Genomic DNA, 23,537 nt, shown 5'->3' on the forward strand with positions numbered 1-23,537 from the left:
GGTGTTGTTATAATATTGATGCACTGTGCATTACATTTGAGGTATTAACTGGCATATTATTCCAGTCTTATTTCCAGAAAGCTCAACACTCTTGGAAGCTCCCAGGCCCCTTCTACACTGCCATATAACCCATTTTATCAAAGCAGATAATCCACATTATATGCTTTGAACTGGATTATAGGAGTCTACACTGCCACATAATCCAGTTCAAAGCAGATTATGTGGATTTTATTTGACAGTGTAGAAGGGGCCCCAGAACAAGGTTTTGGCCAGTCTTATCCCTGTTTAGCTTACTATTTTGATGGCAGCTTGCATAGGGTATGTTTTGCTCTTCCAAGACTCTCTGCTTTTACTCAGCTAAGATTTTTTCAACAGAGAGACAGGGCCCATAGTATGTGTTGGAGGAATCTGGACCTTTATATAAGGCATGGAATGCAAACAAAGAATCCCTTTGCCAAGAGATCTTCCAATTTTTGGATTAGAAGTTAGAAGCTAAACATAGTATAAACTTGTTTTGAGTAGGTGACATCTTGCACTGTGGGAGGAACTATTGGCGGAGCCCAGGAATGTGGAAACTGTTGTCCTCCAGATGATTGATTTGGGCTTTCATTGGTTCCTGCCAGCATGGTCTATAAACTGGGAGTATGAGAACTGTAGTTGTCGAAGGCTTTCATGGCCGGAATCACTGGGTTGTTGTAGGTTTTCCGGGCTATATGGCCATGTTCTAAAGGCATTTTCTCCTGACGTTTCGCCTGCATCTATGGCAAGCATCCTCAGAGGTTCTTTACTATCTAGAGCAGGCGCCCTGAAATTAAGGCCCATGGGGCGGATGTGGCCCTCCAAGGTCATTTATCCAGCTCCCACCCTAAAACTTTAGATTTAGGGTTGTCCTAAATCTGAAATGACTGGAAGGCACACAATAATAACAACCCTAATTAACTTGACTATCTCATCAGACAAAAGCAGGCCCACACTTCCCATTGAAATACTCGTATGTTTATGTTGGTGAAAATTGTTCTTCATTTTAAATATTGTGGGTTTTTGAACTACAAATAAGATATGTGCAGTGTGCATAGGAATTAGTTCATGCTTTTTTCAAACTATAGTCCACCCCTAACAGTCTAAGGGACCATGAACCAGCCCCCAGCTTAAAAGGTTTGAAGACTCTTGATCTTTAACTTCAGTATTCTAATTTAGTAATATATATGCAACAGTGAATTTGCTTCTTCAAGTGCAGTTGGTCTGTACTCAGAATCCACGCCACCTACAAACAAAGAAGCTGATATCAAGTTATGTAGGGGAACCATACATTTTCCAGAAGATCTTGAGAAAATGAAATCTAAGTATGAGCGGGACCAGAAAACATTAAATGAGGACTACCTGTGTATGATACATATGGAATGAATATTTTTGGCAAGAAAGTATTCAGTTGGGAATGAACTGAAGGAAAGAAAGAATAGGACCCTAAGCAAGAGCTCTTCATAGTAGAACATTTTGTTGCAGGTTCTTGCTTCGAATCATAGACGTAATAAAGTTGGATGAGACCACATGGGCCATCTAGCCCAACCCCTGGCATGCAGGAAAAGCACAATCAGAGGCAATTAGTAGAAACTGAAGCTTGGAAAGACAGGGAATGGAATCACTTTTTGGACTTTCTGGATTAGGAAGCCTTTGTTCCATATAGATATGGTTGCAACCTGTAAATAATTATTTCTATTCATACTGTATAAACAGCTCCATATAAATTAGGAATAACCTAAAATCTGCAACTTACCATTTCTGAATTTTACTGTGAGCCATGAAACGGTGTAATTTTATTATATCCTTATAAACCGGGTGAACCCATAACACTGATTTTTTAAAAGTTAGTATATATTTGAAGCTTTAAGTACAAAGGCAATTTCCTGTTTAATACTAAAATGGTTCAACTGGTTTTCGGGATGTTGTGTGGTTTCCGGGGATCTCTGAAGATGCCAGCCACAGATGCAGGTGAAATGTCAGGAGAAAATACTGCTAGAACACGGCCATACAGCCCAGAAACTATACAACACCCCAGTGAGCCTGGCTGTGAAAGTCTGCAAGAATACAACTGGTTTTTCTCTGCTAAGATTTTTTCTCCTGTTGTTAAGATAAATTGAGAGTATAGATGGCACAATTGTTATTCTAAATGGCTGGAAAAGATTTTTTTTATCATGTCAGAAGCCATTTGAGAAACTGTAAGTCGCTGCTGTTGTGAGAGAATTGGCCATCTGCAGGGACGTTGCCCTGATGTTGTACCATCCCGCATGGGAAGCTGGGGCTGACAGACAAGGACATTGCCCAGGAGATGCCTGGATGTATTACCATTCTGTTTGGAGGCTTCTCTCATGTTCCCGCATGGGAAGCTAGAGCTGACAATGGGAGCTCACCCCTGTCTCGCGGATTCGAACCACTGACCTTCAGGTCAGCAGTTCAGCCAGCACAAGGGTTTAACCCATTGCACCACTGTAGCTACTTACTGGAAGAAATGAGTGATCTATATTCATATTTCACTGAATAACCTAGCATCTTCTCTGTAGTGTTGGGAATGCAATATTAAAAAATGTTAGTGAAGAGTGCCACCTATTGAAAAGCACTTGCATCCTCTCTGTATACTTTGAAGAACAATTTCCTAAATCCTCATTTATGTCTGCTGCATTGTGGTAGCCTAATGAATTTGCAGTGCAGATTGACACCAGGTTAACATTTGAAAACTGCGAGGACTAGAAAGAAGCCTGCATTGTCTCTGTAGTGAGTTAAGAGGAACGTGTGTGAAAACATTGAGTGGGACTCTCAATCCTGAAAATTCCTCCACCCCTTCTTTTTTTGTTTTAGTTTTTTCACAGGAAGCGGAATGGGCTTTGAGGCATTCATTACATGTTCTGGAGTTCTTGTGGTGGCTGTGTGCACCAAGAAGGAATATGCGACTGTGATGCTGTCCGACCATTGCTTCTGTGACTCTCTTTGGGTAAGGGAGGCTGTTTCCCTTTGGCATGCATACAGCACATTAAAAAATGGACGTGGTCTTGTCTGGCCGTTGCTGGGCCCTAGTTTTTTGATTCTGTGATTTTATAGTTTGTAATCATTCTAAACCGACTGAACATTGTTATTAATTGTCTCAACAGCACAACATAACCATTGTTCATATGCCTGGGAAAAGACCCTTTGGTCAAAGCCTTGTCTACATTTATGTAAACGGGCAGCAAAAGCTCTCAGCACCACTCAGATTTCCTGCTATGAATGAAGTAAGTCTCTGCTTTTGTTCTTGTTGTACCCCAAGCTAGGAGAAGTAACATATTTGGATATCTCTGTCTAATTGTTCCAGTTTCTGTTTGTTTTTAAATGCGTTGTACAGAAATCTTGACTTCAGTGATGGTTCCTAATACTGTTTTGTCTCATGTCAATGTGTATTTATTTATCTTGACAGATTTTTCTCAGTGCTTTCTCCTTTGTCACGTCCATGATAACTCTTTGCTTTAAAAAAAAGAGTAACTTGCATTGCAAACTGAGTGTCCAAATCTATTTATATTTCTCAATGGCTACTGCGTCATAATATGACAGGAATGTAGCTTTCAACCAAAGCAGCTGCATTTGTAACTTGCCAGCAGGAACCAGATGTGAGCAAATAGCTGCTCTTCTTGGCCGGTGAAATATATTGACCTAGATACTACTGGAAATTGCAAAATACGTATGTTTATATAAAGTACTGAGGAGCAATACGATCTGTTCTCTCACTCAACGTATTGTACTTTCTTCAACAGCAGGTGAAAATAGGCTTGCAGCAACTGGGAATGTTTATGAGAAGCAAAGGCAAAGGATACTTTATGTAGCTGTAAACCAAGGGGGAAATTGGATCCCAAACAGGAACAATTCTTTAAAAGCTCAACGTATTTTGGAAGATTATTTTGCTTCTTTGGGACAGCCTGAAAACAATAGACAGAACCCAGTGCAGAATTAAGGACTAAGCAGCCTTCCACACAGTCATATAACCCAGAATATAAAGGCAGGAAATCCCACAATATCTTTGAATGCTGAGTTATCTAAGTCCACACTGCCATTTATTCCAGTTGAAAGCAGATAATCTGGGATTTTATTCAGTTTAGTGTTTTCTGTCTGACTTGTCCTCCTTCCCTGTCTCTCTGTTGTTCTTCCATGATCTACTTCATTTTTTCTTTCTATCTGACCTGCCTTTCCTTCCAGAATGGGAAAATGCCTATTTATGGTGCCATGGAACGGGAATGGGTCTATCTGGGAAATCCAAGGAGAACTGGATCCTTTCCTCTGATATTTTTGATATAAACCCTTGTCAACAATGATTGAATTCCCACCCAGTTTGAAATTTTTTTCTTAAAAGTAAATTACAAAAATGTGAAAAGAATAATTAAAAATATCTCATGAAATGGCACTGGGTGGTCCTAGGCAATTCACACTCCCAGACCCAAGAAACCCTGTGTCTTAGGGTTCCCAGGAGTTGGGAATGACTTGAAAGCACACTACAACAACACATGTAAAGAAGTTGTGTTATATCATCCACATGCCACCTTGGAATAGATGTCCTATGTTTTATTTTTGTTATGTGTATATCATGTATTTAATAAATTTTGCACTGCCTTCACACTGAAGCCGCCTTGAGTCCCCATGGCTAGAAATGCGGGGTATAATGTTAATAATAATAATAATAATAATAATAATAATAATAATAATAATATCTTCAAGACAGATTGTGAATATTTGTAGCCCAGACTGTATTTTAAAAAAGGTAAATAACAAATAAGAGTAATTGTCCTGCAGGTCACTTGATTGCAAAAACAGAGTGATAGCATTGGATTTATTATACTCATGTTGATGACCCTTAAGTTACTTGAGTAGCTTGATAAATGCAGTACAGATACAATTCTGATGGTGTCTTTTGATTCCACCAATAGCTTGTTGCTTTTCTCTCTTCTTGCTTCAAAAGGTGGTGTATGTAATCAGTAGCTAATTTTCTTATTAAGTGTCACTGGGCAAAGCTCCGTTTACGCCTGTGAGCCCCTGAATTTGTTTTTATTTGTGCAGTTTGAATTCTGAGATACATGAAGCAGTATGCAGACAATATTTTCTGTACTGTTGAGTACGTGTAGCCTATCCCTCAAAAGTCGGGTCTTGTTTGGATACCAGTATCTCTCTCTTGTCAACATTTAACATGTATGACATTTAGCAGTTAAAGAAATTTGCAATGTGCCATACTGCATTTAATTTCCTCATGTTTTTTTCTCCTCACGTGGTGGAAATCCTACAGGCTTTCACATCTTGTTGCATCGGTTCTGCCGGTCAAAGGACAACCACTCCCCCACCTTCACAAATCCCGGACCCACCTTTTTCATCCCCTATTATGCCCCATCGGACCTCGCTGGGCGGGATCCTCAGTCCAGGCAGCTGGGGCGGGCTGATGTCGAAGCCAGAGTTAGTCACTAAGCTGATCTCAGCAGGGACTCAAGACAGCGAGTGGGGATGCCCTACCTCTCTGGAAGGCCAGCTGGGATCAGTCATCATATTCCATGAAATATTACAGCCTTCGCATGTGAAAGCATTGTATTTGGCAGGTGAGCATTTCAAAATGCACTTTTAAAAAGTACTACTTCAAGCCTCTTCTCTTTTTCTCATCTTCAGAAGTTATTTTACTTTCCAGTTGCTATCATATCTTCAAGTCTCTGAAATTGACTTTCTGATCCACTTTCTCATGTTCCTTGTCTCTGAAACTTATTCCTATCCATTTTGTAACCCTTAACGGTATGCATACAGGTTCTTGTGGGAAAGGGGAAAAGAAAATACAAGGAACTGAATCAGACTATTTTCATGATTGAACAAATAAAATAATATTTTTTAAAAGAGGTAAAACTTTTCTTAGAGGGAGGTGGATGAGAGGGAGAGGGAGAGTCAGGGGAAAACAGATAGATATTAGTAGACAAGTATAGAAATGGAAAGGCTAAGAATGTAAGTTACACCAGAAATATATATGTGGATGTTTTTTGTCTTTTTCCTTTATTTTTCTGTAATGAGAATGTGAAATGTTATATTCCAATTTATTTATTTATCATGTCAGGGGCAGACCAAACAGTTGCATTGCATTTTTTAACAAATAAACAAACAAAACACAAAGTTTGCAAGCTTGGTAGTTGATTAAATGTTCTAATAAGAAATGTAGAAAAAATATAGGTTCTTGTGAGAGACCTCCTCTCTGAGATAGTCCCACGTCGCCCTTTTGCCCTTAAGATCCTTGTTTAGATTTGGTACTTGGCTGCAAAGTGGCTGCCATACTCAGCAAATGTCTGGGTTCACCATCTCCAGTTTTCCTTGCTAAATAACATCTCAGTTTAAAAAAATTAGTACTCTCATTAAATTCTACTCATATTCTCTGCTTTCATTAAGCAAAACCTCTATCCCGATTTCATCCATTCCCTTCTTCCTATTTACCCTGTATTGATTTTAACGGACTCTGTCTCTATTTATGATTGGCTGTATCCTCTGTCCTGTCCCCCCAGCACACCATGACGTGTGATTGGCCGGGTGTGCTCTGGCTTGCTTAGTTTTTATTTTCCTTCCATGGATCAGAACACAGCTTGCAAAATTAACTTTTTACACCTCAGGTTCTTTGAAAGCCCAACTAGCTTGTACTCCTGAGGAATGGGAAAATCTGGTTGGTCTTAAGCATCATTGATAGATATCTGCCAGTATAAGTCTTAAGCACAAGAGAAACTGGAATGTACATAAACCATGAGATATAATAATATAATATAATATACTATCATGTAGATACATTTTGAAGGGATTGGTAGGCTTTCATGGGAGGGTGCTTTTGACAGTGCTTTTCAATAGATCCGGACTTTTGTATTTTCTCGCTTTAGTCTGAAGCAGGTTGTTACATCCCATAACTAGTGACCTCCTTTGGATTAGGAGATGCTTAGCTGGTGGTCATTGGAGCTAGATGTGCATCACAATACAGCTGTGCTTTGAGACCTTGTGCTGACTATGTGTATTGGCCTCTTCTGTTGTATACAAGACTTATTGATGGATTAAGAGAGACATTTTTTTTTAGTATTTACAACAGGATGAAGTGTCCTTAAAACTGTTATTACCCATATTAATTTACTGTCTTCTTTTCTTCGTTTTTAAGGTCCAAATTGCTTAACTCCATGGAAGTCTCAAGAATCGGAAGTGTCTGATTTGCCTAGTAAAATACTTCTTCACTATACTCCCAAGGTAGCAATCCATTTATTTTTCTGCCAACTTGCCACCATTGATGGCTTTAGGGGAATTTAAACAAATTTATAAAGAATTCTTTTATCACTAGGTGTTATATTAGTTAAATTGAAACTTGGTTCAAAAGTTCAGTATAGCTTTCTTTTCCGAGACGCTGCAGAGGACAACTAGGTCATGTTTTGTGCCCATCCAGAGCAATCTTTGTGGCCAGCAATATTGATATTGAATGCTTTCTTAGATGGATTCTGTCTAAGTACTATTCCAGTACTTGGAGCTCCAGCTAGTAACTAAACAAGTACTCTCTGTTGAAAGTGGAAGATCAATCACATATACCTCAATTTACATTGATTTTACATCTGCTCAGTCCCCCAACTTTTCCTTGTTTTCTGTCCCTCTAAAAGTGTTTAAATATTATCAGCATTAGTGAGAGGATGAAGGACTCTTAGACGTAGGGCCCTTCCAGACAGGCCGTATATCCCAGGATCTGATCTCAGGTTTCCTTCTTTAAACTGGATTATATGAGTAAACACTGCCAGATAATCTGGAACAAACAGAAAACCTGGGATCAGATCCTAGGATATAGGGCCTGTTTGGAAGGGGAGACTTTCCCTAGATATATGGAGTACTATCAGAATCTCCTTTTATTTCTCTCTCTTATGAACAGGCTTGCAGAAGTCCAATATGTCTTGACCTTTCACCAAATCTTCTCCATGGAAGGCTAACAGGGAACAAAGTTGTGAACTGGGACATTAAGGTAGGATTCTTCAGTAGCTTGTTGCAAATGCTGTGGGATTTACTATAGATCTGGATGGTTCTGAGAAATGGATGTGCAACCTACCAACTTGTTCAGAGAGTAGGGCATAGTTCTCTCCACTGGTCCTTTTTTCTTATTTTGCAAAAGGTTACAGTGCTAGTGGAAATAGTACAAGACTGATATAAACATGCCCTCTCCATCTACAAATGTGTGTTAGGTTTGCAACCTGCATTTCATGCCTGTACTGCAGTTTCCCACTGCACTGCTAAACTGGAGGAGAAGTTCCTCAGTGGAGAACTATAGTAGTATGTGATCATTTTTGAATTTATCACAGCAGGAAAGGTTCAGAGGCCTCTTCTATGCTGTTATATAAAATCCAGATTATCTGCTTTGAAATGGATTATATCACAGTTTAGACTCATATAATCCAATTCAAAGCAGATAATGTGGATTATCTTCTTTGATAATCTGGATTATATGGCAGTATAGAACGGTCCTAATAGTGATCTGCAAATAAATAAGAACAAGGCAACCTTTGTTCTCAGGGCCAGTTATGATTGCCCATCTGTTACTTGGAGAGTTAGTTTGATGAATTCACTCCACCATATGTGGTTGATCCTAATTTGGTTCTTCTCTATACTGTGTATGAAACAACATAGAAGCCCCATCTCTGTATCATGTGCTGTAATCCATTTAATAACTTTAAAAAATGCAATGTAGGCTGAGTGTCTTGACTAACTTTCCTCGCAAGAAGCAAGCTTCTTTAGATGATAATCTAAAGTGCTGTAGTCAGGAACATATTGAGGTAGAGACACAAGTGGTCTCCTTCTCCAAACTATAGTTTTTATTTATTTTGTGTCAAAAACATTGCATAAATAAATATAAAACCGATAAAATAGAGAGAGCACAAGTTACTAAATAATTTTTGACCAAAAACAGGCAACAGCGGCTGCATTGTTTGTGGCTTTAAACAGTTCTTCCTCTGTGCATGAGGCAGGGCATTGTGAATAAGCATATAGATGCAGAGTGGTTTGTTCTGCTCCACGGTCGTACAAGTTGGAGGATTCTACTAGGCAGTGCCATTTCGCCAGGTTGTCTTTCAATCTGCCAACTCCAATGACTTCCAAGTTGCCCATTCTTGGTTTGCTCCTGAAGGAAGATCCTCGTGGGGGCCATCAATTTGGGATTCCTTGGTTTAGCTGCCCAGAGGGATACTCTTTGCAAGGAGAACATTAAGAGGAGTCATGGTTCTAATGAAGCTTTGATTTGAGTCTACTGGGAAGAGGCTGCTAGCCATGCAGTGGATGGCTTTCACAGCGTTCAACCTTATTTCTCTCCCAGTTCGTAGCAAATTCCCACCATACATCGGGTGGGGTGGGGAGCAATGCAAGCTAGCTTATAGAGTATATCAACAGGTGAGCTACGGTTAACAAATTGGAAGGTTAATAGCTGTGTCTCAGTGGTGTCCCCACTTACTGCCTCCCAAAATAAATAAACGAGAACCCTTGTCTTCTACAAGAAAGGAGGAATTGGTACTTGTTTCAGAAAAGGAGGAGTTATGCTTTTTCCCAGGAGGGGATTGAGTGGTCCTTTAGGTGATGTTGAGCTGCATTTCCAGCTATTTCTCCCTATTAGCTATGCTCAGTAAGTCTAGTGACTTTGCAGTCCAACACACATTGCCTATCTTGCTCTGCCAGAAGCCTTATGTGACCCTAGCCGGCAAGTATTTGCCTAGCTATTGCAGAGCATACCAAAAATTCCTTGCCTTTGAAGTGAGCATTTTATTCTGTTGATGTATTCTTGGAGGTTCATTGGTGTCTTGGTTTAAAAAAAGATCTTTACCCTTGCAGTTGGTTTCAAAAGACTTACTACTGCTTTTTTCTCTTCCCAACTGGTCCTATTTTAAGGATATGATCAATTGTATAGGCGGCCTAAATGTGCTGTTCCCGCTGCTAGAGCAGATCAGCCTCCTGGATGGGCATTTAATTGAGAGGCCAGAGGTAGAATTTGTGCTTCCTGAGCTGCTGACGCCTGTAGAAGGAGACTGGGTGATGTTAACCTCCACCAGAGCTTCAGGTAGGGGAAGAACTGTACAATGAAATTTTCATGTAGCCTTTTTATGTGGGACTGGGGTCTGGGCAGCACATGTAACAGACAAAAAAAAAAAAAAAAAAGTAAGAGCCATATTTTATGTCCTTCTGCCATTCTTCTGTTGGCTTTGGTTTTCCTTAACCAAACCAAGGCATAAATAATTCTGATGGTGATAGCAATAATAGGAACAATGGCCACAGTAAGACTATATTTGCAATGCTATTTTAAGCTGAATTCCATTTTCTGCCTTCTAGAGGCCCGCTTGGAGAAGAACATTGTTTCGACTTTCATCTTGATGATAAAGCACTTTATTCAGAGGCATCCAATCAACCAGGATAATCTCGTTCATACACATGGAGTTGCAACTTTAGGAGCCCTTTTGAAGAAGGTACGAGCAAGTTACAGAAGAATGTTAGCATACTGCACACATTTAGCTCTCAGGGTATAAATGGCACAGTTAAACTCTATCTGAAGTTATTTATGTGTGTCTTTGTACATTTATTGGTGGTGCGCCTTCTTCACAAATCTGTCCTTTCCCTGCCTGCCTGAAGTTCAGAAAAACTTCCAATCTTCTTATTTGTATAATTTTTTTTATTGAACACTAGCCATCCCCTGCCACACGTTGCTGGGGCCCACTCTGTGTATATATGTATATGTGTTTGTATATATTTGGGTATATGTGTTTATATGTGTGTTTGCATATATATATGTGGTTTTGTGCATGTGTTGTAATGTATTTTTTGGCTTTTTAAGTCCCTTCTGCTGTGTTTTTCAGTGTTTTATGAGTGATTGTCACTTGTTGGCCTGATATGTGTATTGTGTCCAAATTTGTTGTCAATTTGTCCAGTGGTTTTTGAGTTATGTTAATCCCACAAACGAACATTATATTTTTATTTATATAGATTTACAGTTTTTACAACACAAAAAGGAGGAAAAAGAAAAGCAGGAAAGAGGGAAAAGTTAAAGAAAAAACATAAAAAGTGGGAGAAGGAGGGAGTTAGTGAATTAAATTATTACAAATATCAAGTGTTCCACAAAAAGGAAGGAAGTTGAAGAGAGGGAAAGGGGGCAATTAGGTTCTTGTGGGTTTTTTCGGGCTATAGAGCCATGTTCTAGAGGCATTTCTCCTGACGTTTCGCCTGTATCTATGGCAAGCATCCTCAGAGGTAGTGAGGATGCTCCTCACTACCTCTGAGGATGCTTACCATAGATGCAGGTGAAACCTCAGGAGAAATGCCTCTAGAACATGGCTCTATAGCCCGAAAAACCCACAAGAACCTAGTGATTCCAGCCATGAAAGCCTTCGACAATACATTAAAGGGGGCAATTGTTGGTGTACTAAGTTATTATCAATACATCTATTTTTTTCATATCAATTACAGGTAGTACCTAAAATACCAAAGACTCCATATTTCCCCTATATCAAAGAGAGGAGTAATATTGTCACCAAGCATCGAGTTCAATACTCATGTCTTCCTTGAGTATTATCCTATGGTCTTCCAGTCTCCTCCCCCAACTCTTCCCTATTACAAGTTCATCTTCATTATTAATTAACCCTTTATCTAATTGTTACTTGATAAATCTAAAAATTTAATTGAATCTGTTAGTAAAGTAGTTTTGTATAAAGCAAACATATAATATATTTCACTATCATCATTTCTTCCCTTTTTAAACAATACACAAAGTTTGTATATCTCTATTTAAAAGATCCAAAAATAGTACGAAAATGATCAGAAATACTGTTTGTTTCTTATGACCTGTTCCACAGTTTAATGGCTCCAGTATGGCTTATTGCTTTTATATTGTACTTCTCTGCCATCCATTAGCCTTAATGGGTAGCCACTCTGCAGAACAATGTTTTTTGCTTGCCTTCCTTTCCCTGCATTCAGAAACAGTTATGAGCCGTAGCACCTCCATTGTTGGGTTGAAATCAGTTGACTGGAGTTGGACAAACACTCAAGCATTTGTCAGTTCTTGTTATATATAAATCCATGCAGGGAAGACTGATCATAGAGTTTGTCCTGACTATTGAATAATTTGGGACTTGTTCGGTTACGACTGGGAGGAATGGCAAACCAGATGCTAATCATGTGCCAGATTGCAGAGAATATGATTTATCTTTCTGGTAAATTAGGTAAAGGTAAAGATTTTCCCCTGACATTAAGTCCAGTCGTGTCTGACTCTGGGGTGTGGTGCTCATCTCCATTTCTAAGCTGAAGAGCCGGCGTTGTCCATAGACACCTCCAAGGTCATGTGGCTGGCATGACTGCATGGAGCGCCGTTACCCTCTTGCTGGAGTGGTACCTATTGATCTACTCACATTTGCATGTTTTCGAACTGCTAGGTTGGCAGAAGCTGGGGCTAACAGCAGAAGCTCACGCCACTCCCCAGATTCTAACCTGTGACCTTTCGGTCAACAAGCTCAGCAGCTCCATGGTTTAACCCACTGCGCCACTGGGGGTTCTGGTAAATTAGCCAGTGTCAATAATATAGGCAGCAGGTGTGATGCTCAATCTGTCAGTTTCTGGAGTAGAACTACTACTTTCAAAGGAAGCACTGCACAATTAACATGTAACAATTTTACATAGTGTAATCATTTGCTTGTGCCTCCTTCCGCCCTCCCCAGGTATCTCCCAGCTTTGTGGATGTAAACATATTGATGGCTGTCCAGTTACTGATAGAACAGGTCTCTGCAGCCAAGAACACACATCTTTTGCAACAGATGTATCAGCACTTACTTTTCGACTTCAGCATCTGGAACCGTGGAGACTTCCCATTCCGAATTGGTGAGATTGGTCATTGCTGACTTGGAGAGGGAAACAAGCTCTCATAAAAGGTTTAATAGCTGACAGCCTCTGGGACTGGGTTGGACAATGGAATGAAAGGAGGCATTCTTCCACTTCTAATCTTGGCTGCTGGCATTGGTATTATCCCTAGAAGCAGAGACACAACTAATAGTCTGCTGTAGTTGGAACTAATATTTGGATTTAGGCCATCAAATTGGATGCCAAATCAAATATATTTTTGCGTATGAATTGTGCATGTGTGTGCATGCATAAGTTCCTTTGCCTTTTCTGTCTTCTACTATTACAATATGAGAAAGTGTCTCCTGTCTTGGATTCAGGCATTCTGTCCAAATCATAATGAAGTACAAGAATTGTGATGTTTAAACTGAGAAGCCAATGTTTTTGATCAGCTAGAAAACCAGAGCCTGAAATCACGGTTCAACAGTGGAATTGGAAGCCATTGCTTTAACTAATCATTGGGAGCCCCCGGTGGTGCAATGGATTAAACCCTTGTGCCGGCTGAACTGCTGACCAAAAGGTCAACAGTTCGAATCTGGGGAGCAAGTGAACTCCTATCTGTCAGCTCCAGCTTCTCATGTGGGAACATGAGAGAAGCCTCCCACAGGATGGTAAAACATTCAGGTGTCTCCTGGGCAACATCGCTTTAGACAGCCAATTCTCTCACACCAGAAGCAATTTGCAGTTTCTTAAGTTGCTCTTGACATGAAAAAAAAACCCTAACAGTTTGGTGGAATATTCAAATTGGCACGTCATAATTATACTTAAATCTATTAATTTGGGTTCACTTCGAGATCGTCCTGTGGGTTTATGTATATGTGACCAAAAAAATAGAAATTAGGATCTGTTTATGTAAGGAAAAGTGTCGAAGTGTTTTCCTACATATATCTGACATCCTCAGATATAACATGGGATATAATTATTATAAATAATAATAATGAATGCAACCTGTTTGCATAGTTAGGTTACCTAGAGATTAGTTTATGTGGAGTGGACAAACATCTGAAAAGTGCTCCACAGTATTTGAAAGGCTTGCTTGGTCTGCTCTAATGACAAATGTTCCCACTTTTAGGCCACATCCAATATATCTCTACAATTATCAGAGACAGCAGGAGGGTTTTCCGAAAAAAATATGGCGTACAGTTTTTACTGGATACTCTGAGGATTTATTATGGGTATGTAGTCTCAAATTCTTTCTTAATTTGCTATGTAGTGCTCTTGAGTTTAGCTTTCCGAAATACAGACATAACCAAAACTATTGAAAGCAATGCTTCAGTAGTTCCTTCTGTGAGCATGACAGTAGAATTAATGGGAAACTACAATGTACCTGTTAGCTCCCATCCCTGGGTCTTTTCTAGGATAATATTCTGGCTATATAGATCTGAAATTTCTTCCATTCAGGATTTGAGGGTGGTTAATAAGTATTCATTATTTCTTAAAGGTGGGTAATAATTTTAAAGCAATTGTCTTAAAAGAGAGCTTTAGCTCAAAATAAATTGGAATTGCAGTGTTTAAATATACGATTAGCACATTTTTAAATTTCCTTTGTCCTCATCTTTATTCCAGTGGTGCTGCCTTTCTATGTTAATTAAAACATGTGAAACATTTTTAAAATTCAGTTATAACAAGGATCACAACATTATTTGTACAACATATTTAAAATGTGCTAAAACTGTGTTTTCAATACCGGTTACAGACAAAAGAGGGTGCTTAGTCAAAGTAAATAATGTGCATAGTGGGAAGTGTTTGTGGAAAAAAGTGAGTAAATTAGTTCCAGTTATGACTTTCATATTCCTAATGTACAAACATTTATCTTTTTTGTTTTTGTTAGGAATAGCTACAAAGAGAGTGACTTGGCTCCAGATGATCTTAGAACCATAAGAACATCTCTTTATGGATTAATAAAATATTTCCTGAGCAAAGGAGGGGCACATGAAGAAGTCCAGAGCATCATGGGATATATAGCAGCCATCAATGATGAAGAACAGGTAGATAGTGTGTCTATATTCAGTTATACATTTTTCTCCATATATCTTCACAGTGATGTGACAAAAACCACACAGTACATAATGTGAAATATGTAAATAAATTAATAGTTTTTTGCAGTACTGCTATTTCATATATTTCTTTCTGGATAGATGAGCCTTTTCAAACGTAACTCCTCCATTGTTTTTTCCTTCTAAAGCAGTTAATATCAGGCCTGTGCAATTCAGCCAAAAAGTATACCATTTTTGGTCCTGTTATTCATTTCATTTACCCTATTTTTATCCCACCTTTCTCTGCCCGAAGGGGGATTCAAGGTGGCTTACATATGGCAATTATTCAATGCCTTAAACACATACAAAACATTACACTTAAAATCATTTGGATTAAAATTAATACATAGTAATCGTTTAAAAATTACATTCAATATTAAAATCATACCATCCAAAAATCGTAGTCTGAGGCCATTCCATTTTCGGATAAACTCTTATTCTGTTTACCGGGAAATTACTCGAATCGGGAGGGGGTTTCTGTTTTCATTCGGCAAAGATTCGGCCCAAACTTTAGGGGCTCAATCCTCAGTCATTTTAGCGCCTATCTGCATGAAGCCTCCCTCAGTTTTAGATCTCATTTACAAATGCAGGCCTGCCAAGTTTCAGAATAATTCACCAATCTATTGATTTTTTTAGAATTTTTTAAAGTTTTTACCATAACAGTTTTTAAAATAAGACAATCCGCAAGATGGGTTCTGGGAATTGTAGTTGCCGGTTGTGTCCATTCTCAGCCAATCAGAGCATAGACACAACCAGGTCTTTTATTAGCTGAGAAACAGAGAGAGAGAGAAACTCCCCTCATGCTCCGAGAGGAACTCAGAGACTTTTAAATGCCCGCCCCATGCAAGTGCTTCCTCTCTGGAGGAAGATCCTAGGGAACTTTTCCAGAAGAAATGGACACTGCTCCCGCTGCTGGGGAGGAAGAAAAGTCGCAGTTAATGCCATCTTCTCCAGGAGCCCCCACGACAGACCCCTGCCTCAAGTATATTGCAGAGTTAACTCCATTCTCTCCAGTATCCAAAAAACCCTGCTCTCTTGATTTGTTTCAGGAGGGGCCTTCCAGTCCCTCCCGCCCCCATCCTGTTTTTGGGGGATATACAAAATAAACTACCAAATTTTACAAATCACTTTTGTTCACACTGATCCGGGCCCAACCACAGTTTATATTGATTTTACTGTACTGCCAGATTTCTTAATCAGGATGTGAAGTAGATTTTTCAAAAACAGCTTAAGCAAATTGATGTCAGACTTTCCTTAGTGTAGTATTCCTTAGGCTATGAGGGATCAGCTAGGGGTTTTGTTTTTTTTGGGGGTTTTTTTTTTTTTTTTTGGTTTTTTGTTTTTGTTCTCAGTGTGCCAGGGCCTGGCATTAAATGTATGTCCATTGAATACAACTATATCTTTCTTTCCCAGTAACCTTCCAGAGACCAGTAGTTAGTGGCTCAGAAACTAGTATTGGTCTGTGGACTTTGATTTCTGGCAAAGGATTATTAGGTTATCAACAACTGCAACTACACATCCTAGATTCCAAAGCATGAAGCTTTGGCAGTGAAAGTAGTATTAAAGGGCTGTAAGTCTGTGGTATGGACACAGCTTGAACAGTGAACATCCAAATCTATCTTACACCTGCTTGCCTGACACATCTCTCCACGGTCCCCATCTTTCAATGTATATGGAAGCAGGGTGTAGCCTATAGTCAGAGTCATATTGGCCTTCTTTCACTCAACCAGAATTCGCTCCCATTTTCCGGTACCTCATGCTTCAGACAACTGCTGCATCTTTGGAGAATGAGAATCAGCACTTCTTTACGGTGAATAATAACCATGAAAATTGCCTAGAGTCTGCTTATGGAGCCTGACTGAATGTGTGCTTTTCTCCCCCTTTGCTCTCTCCAAGCTCTTTGGGATCCTGGAGGTGCTCTTCAGCCTGCTTCACACCAGCCCAACCCGTGACCAGCTTTTCTTGTTACTTTTTGAGCCAGGAAATGCAGACATCCTCTATGCTCTGTTGCTGAATCAGAGGTACTCTGATAGACTAAAGGAGCTTGTCTTCAAGGTATCTTTTTATTTCCTCCTTAAAAATTATAATTCTAGCAAGATGAAGATGAATTTGCATACAAACATCTGCTCTTCGGCAAAAAGTTGTGTTACCCTTGTTATAAAATTTTGTATAGGATACAAATCAGTAACAGTTTTAATCTCTGTCCTGTGTATTTAATATGTATTTTATAGAAATATGTTTTAATATATGTCTTTTATAGAACAATATTTTAATATGTGTGTTTATAGAATGTTTGTGTGTTTTGTCCTGTGACCCGCCTCGAGCCACAAGGAGAGGCAGGTGAGAAATAAAATAATCATAATCATAATATCAAAGGCATTGATGTGCTAGCATGTAAATAAATCTTGTAGCACCTTTGAAACTAACAGAGAGAAAGAAATTTGTGGCATAAGATTTCACAGACTTCGATGTATTTCATTTGATGCATGGAGTGAGGCACGCAGGAACAGGCCTTTATAGCCCTGAATAAGCTGGTTGGATGTGTGAATAGCAATAGAAATGCAAAACTTGTGGGTATGGTGATAAGGTGACATGTTCAGTTTGTCCCTTGGGAGATGAAGCCAGGAGCAAAACAAAATTGCCCACCGCAAAAGTGAGTAGATAGCCATATAAATAGTGGAGGAGGTTATTTGAAAATACTGTTATGTTTACTGTGATCCAGAAAGTAGATGGGTGTTGACTAGTTTTATAATATGTATAGTGTGTCAAGAAACAGTTGTTTCTGTTGAACCCACTGTGGTTAGACTGGACATACTCCAGTTCTGCTGTTTCTCCTTCCACAGAAATATGACTAAGAAATACATACCCGAATGGGGCTATGCAGAAAGAAGCAGGTTTGATTTTAGTGTCTGGGGTTAGTAAGATCAGGGAGAAGATTTATCCCTGGGGTGTGGAATGGATGCTTCTCTAGATAGTGGGAATTTGGCTTTCCCATAGTTTTAACTAACATAGCTCAATGATGAAGAATGATGGGGATTGCTTTTCAGCTTCTGGACACTTTATCCACCCGTGGCTGAGCCACATTTCTGTAGTACTCTCATGTTTGCAACTTCTTCATTCCACGTGAATACAGCTCCTAGAGAGATTTGTATGTGTTCTGTGCTATTTTTGTGAGCAAACCTTACAGAAAAGCACTGCATGCACTTGCGGATGCTTATAATTGACAAACCCTCCTTCTTCATAGACCTCAGATACAAAAATGATGAGCATATTAATATCCCAGATTCCAATAACACTCATTAGTTAATTTCCCCCCGATATTAAGTCCAGTCATGTCCAACTCTGGGGGTTGGTGCTCATCTCCATTTCCAAGCCGAAGAGCCAATGTTGTCCGCAGACACCTCCTAGGTCATGTGGCCAGCATGAGTGCATGGAGCGCCGTTACCTTCCCACCAGAGCGGTACCTATTGATCTATTCACATGCACATGGTTTCGAACTGCTACGTTGGCAGGAGCTGGGGCTGACAGTGGGAGCTCATGCCACTCCCCAGATTCGAACCTGCGACCTTTCGGTCAGCAAGTTCAGCAGCTCAGCACTTTAACCCAGTGCGCCACTGGGGGCTCCTGACACAAATTATGTCCCCGTAGTATCCTAACATCAAAAACTTCAGTGATTAGAGGGAAAGCAAAACCATCTTTGTATATAGACTTTAGTCCAGAATTCACTGTGATCACCTAAAGGTTTTATTAGCATATGAAGAATCTGCTTTCATTCTATTGTCAAGTAAAGAATGTTTTTATATGCCTGACAGCTGCTAGAGCATTTTGGATCTCACTGTGGGTAGTTGGCTTCATGTATCCTTTCTTGGCAGATTGTGGACCAGATGCTGAAGTGCACAAAAGTCTATGAACGAAGCAAACAACGTATGAAACTCAGAGAAGTTGGTTATTCTGGGCTGGGACTGCTCCTGAATGACGCTCCGGTTACTGTATCTTTCATCAAGAACCTTCTCAATCAAATTCTGAGTGCTGGTACATTTATTAAATAGTTATGCAGCATGCCTAACTGGGTGGTATTTGAACATCTATAACTATGGAGGGGACCCAAACATGCTTAAATCTCTTTTTTCACTGGAAATGCACTGGTTATTTCAGTTGATTTTTGTGCTTTCATGGCAAATTTGAAACAGCAAATAAGCAGGTGTGTTTAGGAGTGGATGTAAAATGTAACCTTATCTTCCTCTCACTGTGTGTGTCTTAATTCTTACTCTGCAGATCCAGTTGTGAATTACAGGGACTTCATTGCAGTCATATATTTGGCTCACAGAGCAGATATAAACATCAGAGTAGCCATCTGTCGAAAGGTTAGTAGAACGATGAAGGACCAGGTTATTGTTTATTGGTCAAAACAAAAGGTGCAAACAAATTTGCTTGATTTTTAAGGGCAGAGTGTTTTTGTTTTTTTGCAGAATTTCCAATGTACTTTCTTAATAAGAGATTTATTTGTAAAAATGGGAATCCCAAAACCTCTTTCTCCTGACTCAGCATCCTGTGACAATTTCACAATCAATTTGCCAGTGATATTTTCTTGGTGTTGAAGGGTTAGCAATGTAAACTAAGTCTCATTCTATTCCTGGTGATGACTTTATTTAACTCTCTGTTATTCTGCGGTTTGGATAGTTGGTGTCAGATAAGAATGTGAAGCCTTATGGATTCTACATGTTGACAACTCTTAATTTGGGGTTAATCTGTCACCATGTGGGTGCTTCTGTTCAGGTAACATACTTCAGAGCTGACCCTTTCATTATAAAACATGCAAGCATTTCCTTTTTTAAGTGCTTTTTATGAAAGATCCAGATAACAGGTTGCCTCCTGATTGAAACTCAGTATGGCTTCCCTTCAAGAATTAAATGAGTTTGGGGAGAAGATCTTAATATTACAGATGAAGATAAAACATGGAGAAGCTATGGAATATGGGCCCTATGTGTTCTGTTTCAGCCAAATTTTAGAGAGCATAACATTAAATTGATTTATTCATGGCACTGTGCCCTGTTGTGTATAAATTATATGGCGAAAGGGAAGGGCAGCTGTTGTTGGCAGTGTCATGCTTAACTTAAGTCTTGTATTTGGAGGTCATGCCATTATGCCTTATTGTTTTGAAATGAGGTCTTTCAAGAAATAACTTGCATCCCTAGTCAATAGACTGAACAGAATCCGGTGATGTATCTACTTCCACTGTTTCTGGAAGGAAATGCATCATTTCTTCATAAGGAACTAAATGGGATTTTATTTTTTTGCGGCTAGCTGTAAACAATCCCACAACAGTCCCTCCTTACCTCCTGAGGACAAAGCTGCCGTGAGAATATTCACAGGGCAGCCCCACATTTGGGAGCTGAGTGTGGAGTTGGGTGTGATCCTTCACCTCCTAAGGATAGGGCAGCTCTGTGGGGCCAGCAGCCATTCTTTGTACTTGCTACAAACATACCCCTCACTTTTCAGCATTTACATTTTCCCCTCTTTCACTGGGTTCTTGTGCCTCTGACCCCTGGGAGTGTGAAAGACTGACCGTGTGTTATTTTGACATCTGACAATGGACATTGGGTTTATCGCAGGAAATACACTATTTACTTCTTTGTGATGGTTCTTCTGTTGATGGGCTTACATACTGAAAATGACATCAAGCAGCTGTACCAACCAGCTCTGTGGAACACTGTCTTTGTATGGGCAAACAGGGTGGGCAAATTGCAGCCTTCCACATGTGGCTGGATTATAGCTCCCAGCGTCTCCTCCATCATTAACTATCCTGGATAGCATTAGAAGGAGTTGCAGTACTATAACATCTGGAAGACTTGAGATTGTTTACTCCTTTTCCATAGCTATGTATTCTAAAATTGATCTATTGTGATTGTGAGGGGTTTTCTTTTATAAACATTAATTGTTTTTGTATTTGGATTTTGAATAACGTAATTTTTGATCCTGGGTTATAAATGTCATTTCCTAATTGGTTCTATCATAAAAACATGGAAAAAGTTTATGAAACTGCAAAACCTTTGTTTTTGTGGGACATTTTGCAGCATCTTTTACTATAGTTTTTCCATGAATATTTCAACCAATTCAACCTATTTTGTGGCAGCAACAAAAATGAAGTTTCTGGAGTAGAAACTACTTTCAAAGTAAGCACTGCACAATTAAACAGGAAATAACTCTTTCAAACCAGAAACAGCTTTGCCCCCCAGATTTTGTTACATAGTGTAATTATAAAATGCATTATATGCTTAGGAAGATTAATTTTACACCAGCAAACCAGACTGATTGGATTGGAATTCAACTTAACCATACTTAAACATATAGCTGTAGAGTAAGAATTATACAGCTCTCCAGCTGTTGCTGAACTGCATGTTCTAGCATTCTTACCCAGTATAACTAATGGTGAGGAAAGCTGATGGTTGTGGACCAACATCATCCAGAGGTCCTCTTGATTAACAGTCCTCATACAGATGCACTGATATAAATACAGTGAAATAAAAGAGCTAATCATGGTTAATTAATATCCCATTGATTTTAGTGGGTCTACTCTTATTACTGTTTTCTAAGTCAGGATTCAGGTCAATAGTTCCATCATAAGTCACAATCTAGTTTAATACTTGGCTCATAACACACATGTCTTAACAGTTTTCATTGCCCTTTCCCAGAAATAATGATCTATGGGGAGGAAATATAGTTGTTCTTACAGAGCGAATCTCTTCAAGAAGCAGAACCTGAAGAATAACTACAGGCTTTGCATGGTTCATTAAATCTGGGTCTTCAGCCTATCTTCTTATTTTTTTTTCTACAGCTTTTGCAAATTCTACATTCTCAGCAGGATGCAGCACAACAGATTTCTCAACAGCTTGGCTGGCAGGAGACGTTGACGAGGCTTTTCCTGAAAGAGAATGCTGACGTCAGAAATGGAGATTTTGCTAAAGAGGATGGAAGGCGAACTTCTGTCAAAGACCACCCGAAACGCTGCCATTCCAAGGCAGATGGGGAAGATGGGACCAGTTTTGCATCTGTGAATGGTTCATGTGACCAGTGGAGCCTAGAAGAGGGCAAATCTGTGTCAGTGCTCGAAGACAACGCCCTGGCAGAGATGTCATTTAGACCTGAGGACCAAGAGGAGTTATGGCAAAAGAATCCTTCACACCTAAGTTTGGACTTGTCGAGTGTTGACTCCTATGAAATGGGTGATAATGGGAGCCAGATGGCAGATAGTTTGCCTAGCACCCCTTCACCCAGCGATCACACTAAGACGTTTTCTGGGCAGCTTGACAAAGAACCAGGTGCTGCAGAGGAGGTGGCATTCACCGCCGATCTTTCATTATTTGAAATTCATGAGGTAAAGAAGGGGCTGTCCTACTGCTTCGGAAGGAGGCCTCACTTTTGCATTTTGTGTTTCATTTTATTTCGTTTTATATTACTTTAAAAATGTGTTGGTGTCAGGCATCTTCATTCTGCAACCCATATAGAACAGAGTAGTTTTGCAATTTGTTCAGTAATCCAATCATTTTAAAGGGGAAGGAGCAGGTTCATGTTGCTCCTTTGATGGATTAATATAGAACAACAACAACAAGTAAATAAATAGCCTTAAAGATACTTGGGGGTGTATAAATAAAGTTAAAACAAGTGTAAGTAATTAAAACAATACAAAACTTGGATGTGTTCTTGAAAAAAGCCAAGTGGTAAACGTAATAGAAAAAAACAGCATCAACTTATGAAGTGCTTTGGCATTTGCGATGTTGGCATCAATTTCACCTTCACATTTAGGGTATTCTATAATTGGCATGCCACAATCTAGAGGGCTCTTCCCCTTTTTGACACACAATGCACTTGAGATACTCCTCTGATGGTATAAGGAGAAATCTTTGTGTGTGTGTGTGTGTGTACCTTCACATTGTAGACGTATGGTGGCCCCATGAATTTCATTAGGTTCTCTTAGGCAGGGAGCATTCACAGGGAACATAACCAATGCCTTCCCCTGAAATGCAGCCTTGAGCACCTGGTATTCATTGGCAGTATCTAATCAAAGTACTAACCAGGGCTGACTCTCTTTCGTGACTCCTGCAGATATTTGGATCAAAAGTTATTTGGGGCTTTAAAGGAACTAGTAAATCATTGCCTCCAAAACCCATCCTATATTGAGCCCATTAAAATAGTATGATTGATGTTGATACAAAAATGTAGGACGATCCTCTGTCTTTTCCTGGATAGAGGAAAAGCAATGAAACAATCTCAGTAACTGACCTAAGAAAGTGCCTACATTTAAACTACTGTAACTCCCCTCAGATCGTAGTTTTAAACTGTTTGCTCTTTTACACTTTAGACTTTTGTGTCACTCAAATATTAACCGAATTCATGTTCCTTTTAGTTTGAATGTGTGTTTCTTGATTTTAACTGAATGTTTTAGTAACCATGATATTTAATTCTGTTTTAATGTTTATATATTTGTAGATTTTAATTTTTTTAATGTAAGCTGCTTTGTGTCTCCTTGTGGAGAGAAAAAGTGGGATAATAATAAAAATAATAATGACACAATATGAGGATTTAAAAATCAAACTG

The 23,537-nt window shown here is 39.3% G+C and overlaps 1 protein-coding gene across 3 annotated transcripts in view; it reads left to right on the forward strand.

Annotated features, from left to right (window-relative positions):
• The window catches only part of NBEAL1 (neurobeachin like 1), a 134,184-nt gene that overhangs the window by 62,307 nt on the left and 48,340 nt on the right, over window positions 1-23,537 (forward strand). For all 3 annotated transcript variants that reach the window (XM_060783047.2, XM_060783055.2, XM_060783067.2), the window contains 14 exons: window positions 2,854-2,986; window positions 3,144-3,263; window positions 5,297-5,600; window positions 7,172-7,257; window positions 7,922-8,011; window positions 9,919-10,087; window positions 10,357-10,490; window positions 12,729-12,888; window positions 13,979-14,081; window positions 14,738-14,894; window positions 16,839-16,997; window positions 18,815-18,974; window positions 19,218-19,306; window positions 21,778-22,317. In XM_060783047.2, coding sequence (XP_060639030.2) covers window positions 2,854-2,986; window positions 3,144-3,263; window positions 5,297-5,600; window positions 7,172-7,257; window positions 7,922-8,011; window positions 9,919-10,087; window positions 10,357-10,490; window positions 12,729-12,888; window positions 13,979-14,081; window positions 14,738-14,894; window positions 16,839-16,997; window positions 18,815-18,974; window positions 19,218-19,306; window positions 21,778-22,317 — 2,404 coding nt within the window. The remainder of the gene's footprint in view (window positions 1-2,853; window positions 2,987-3,143; window positions 3,264-5,296; window positions 5,601-7,171; window positions 7,258-7,921; window positions 8,012-9,918; window positions 10,088-10,356; window positions 10,491-12,728; window positions 12,889-13,978; window positions 14,082-14,737; window positions 14,895-16,838; window positions 16,998-18,814; window positions 18,975-19,217; window positions 19,307-21,777; window positions 22,318-23,537) is intronic.

The sequence above is a fragment of the Anolis sagrei genome, chromosome 1 (assembly GCF_037176765.1).
Source record: "Anolis sagrei isolate rAnoSag1 chromosome 1, rAnoSag1.mat, whole genome shotgun sequence".
In the NCBI taxonomy this organism is placed as follows: domain Eukaryota; kingdom Metazoa; phylum Chordata; class Lepidosauria; order Squamata; family Dactyloidae; genus Anolis; species Anolis sagrei.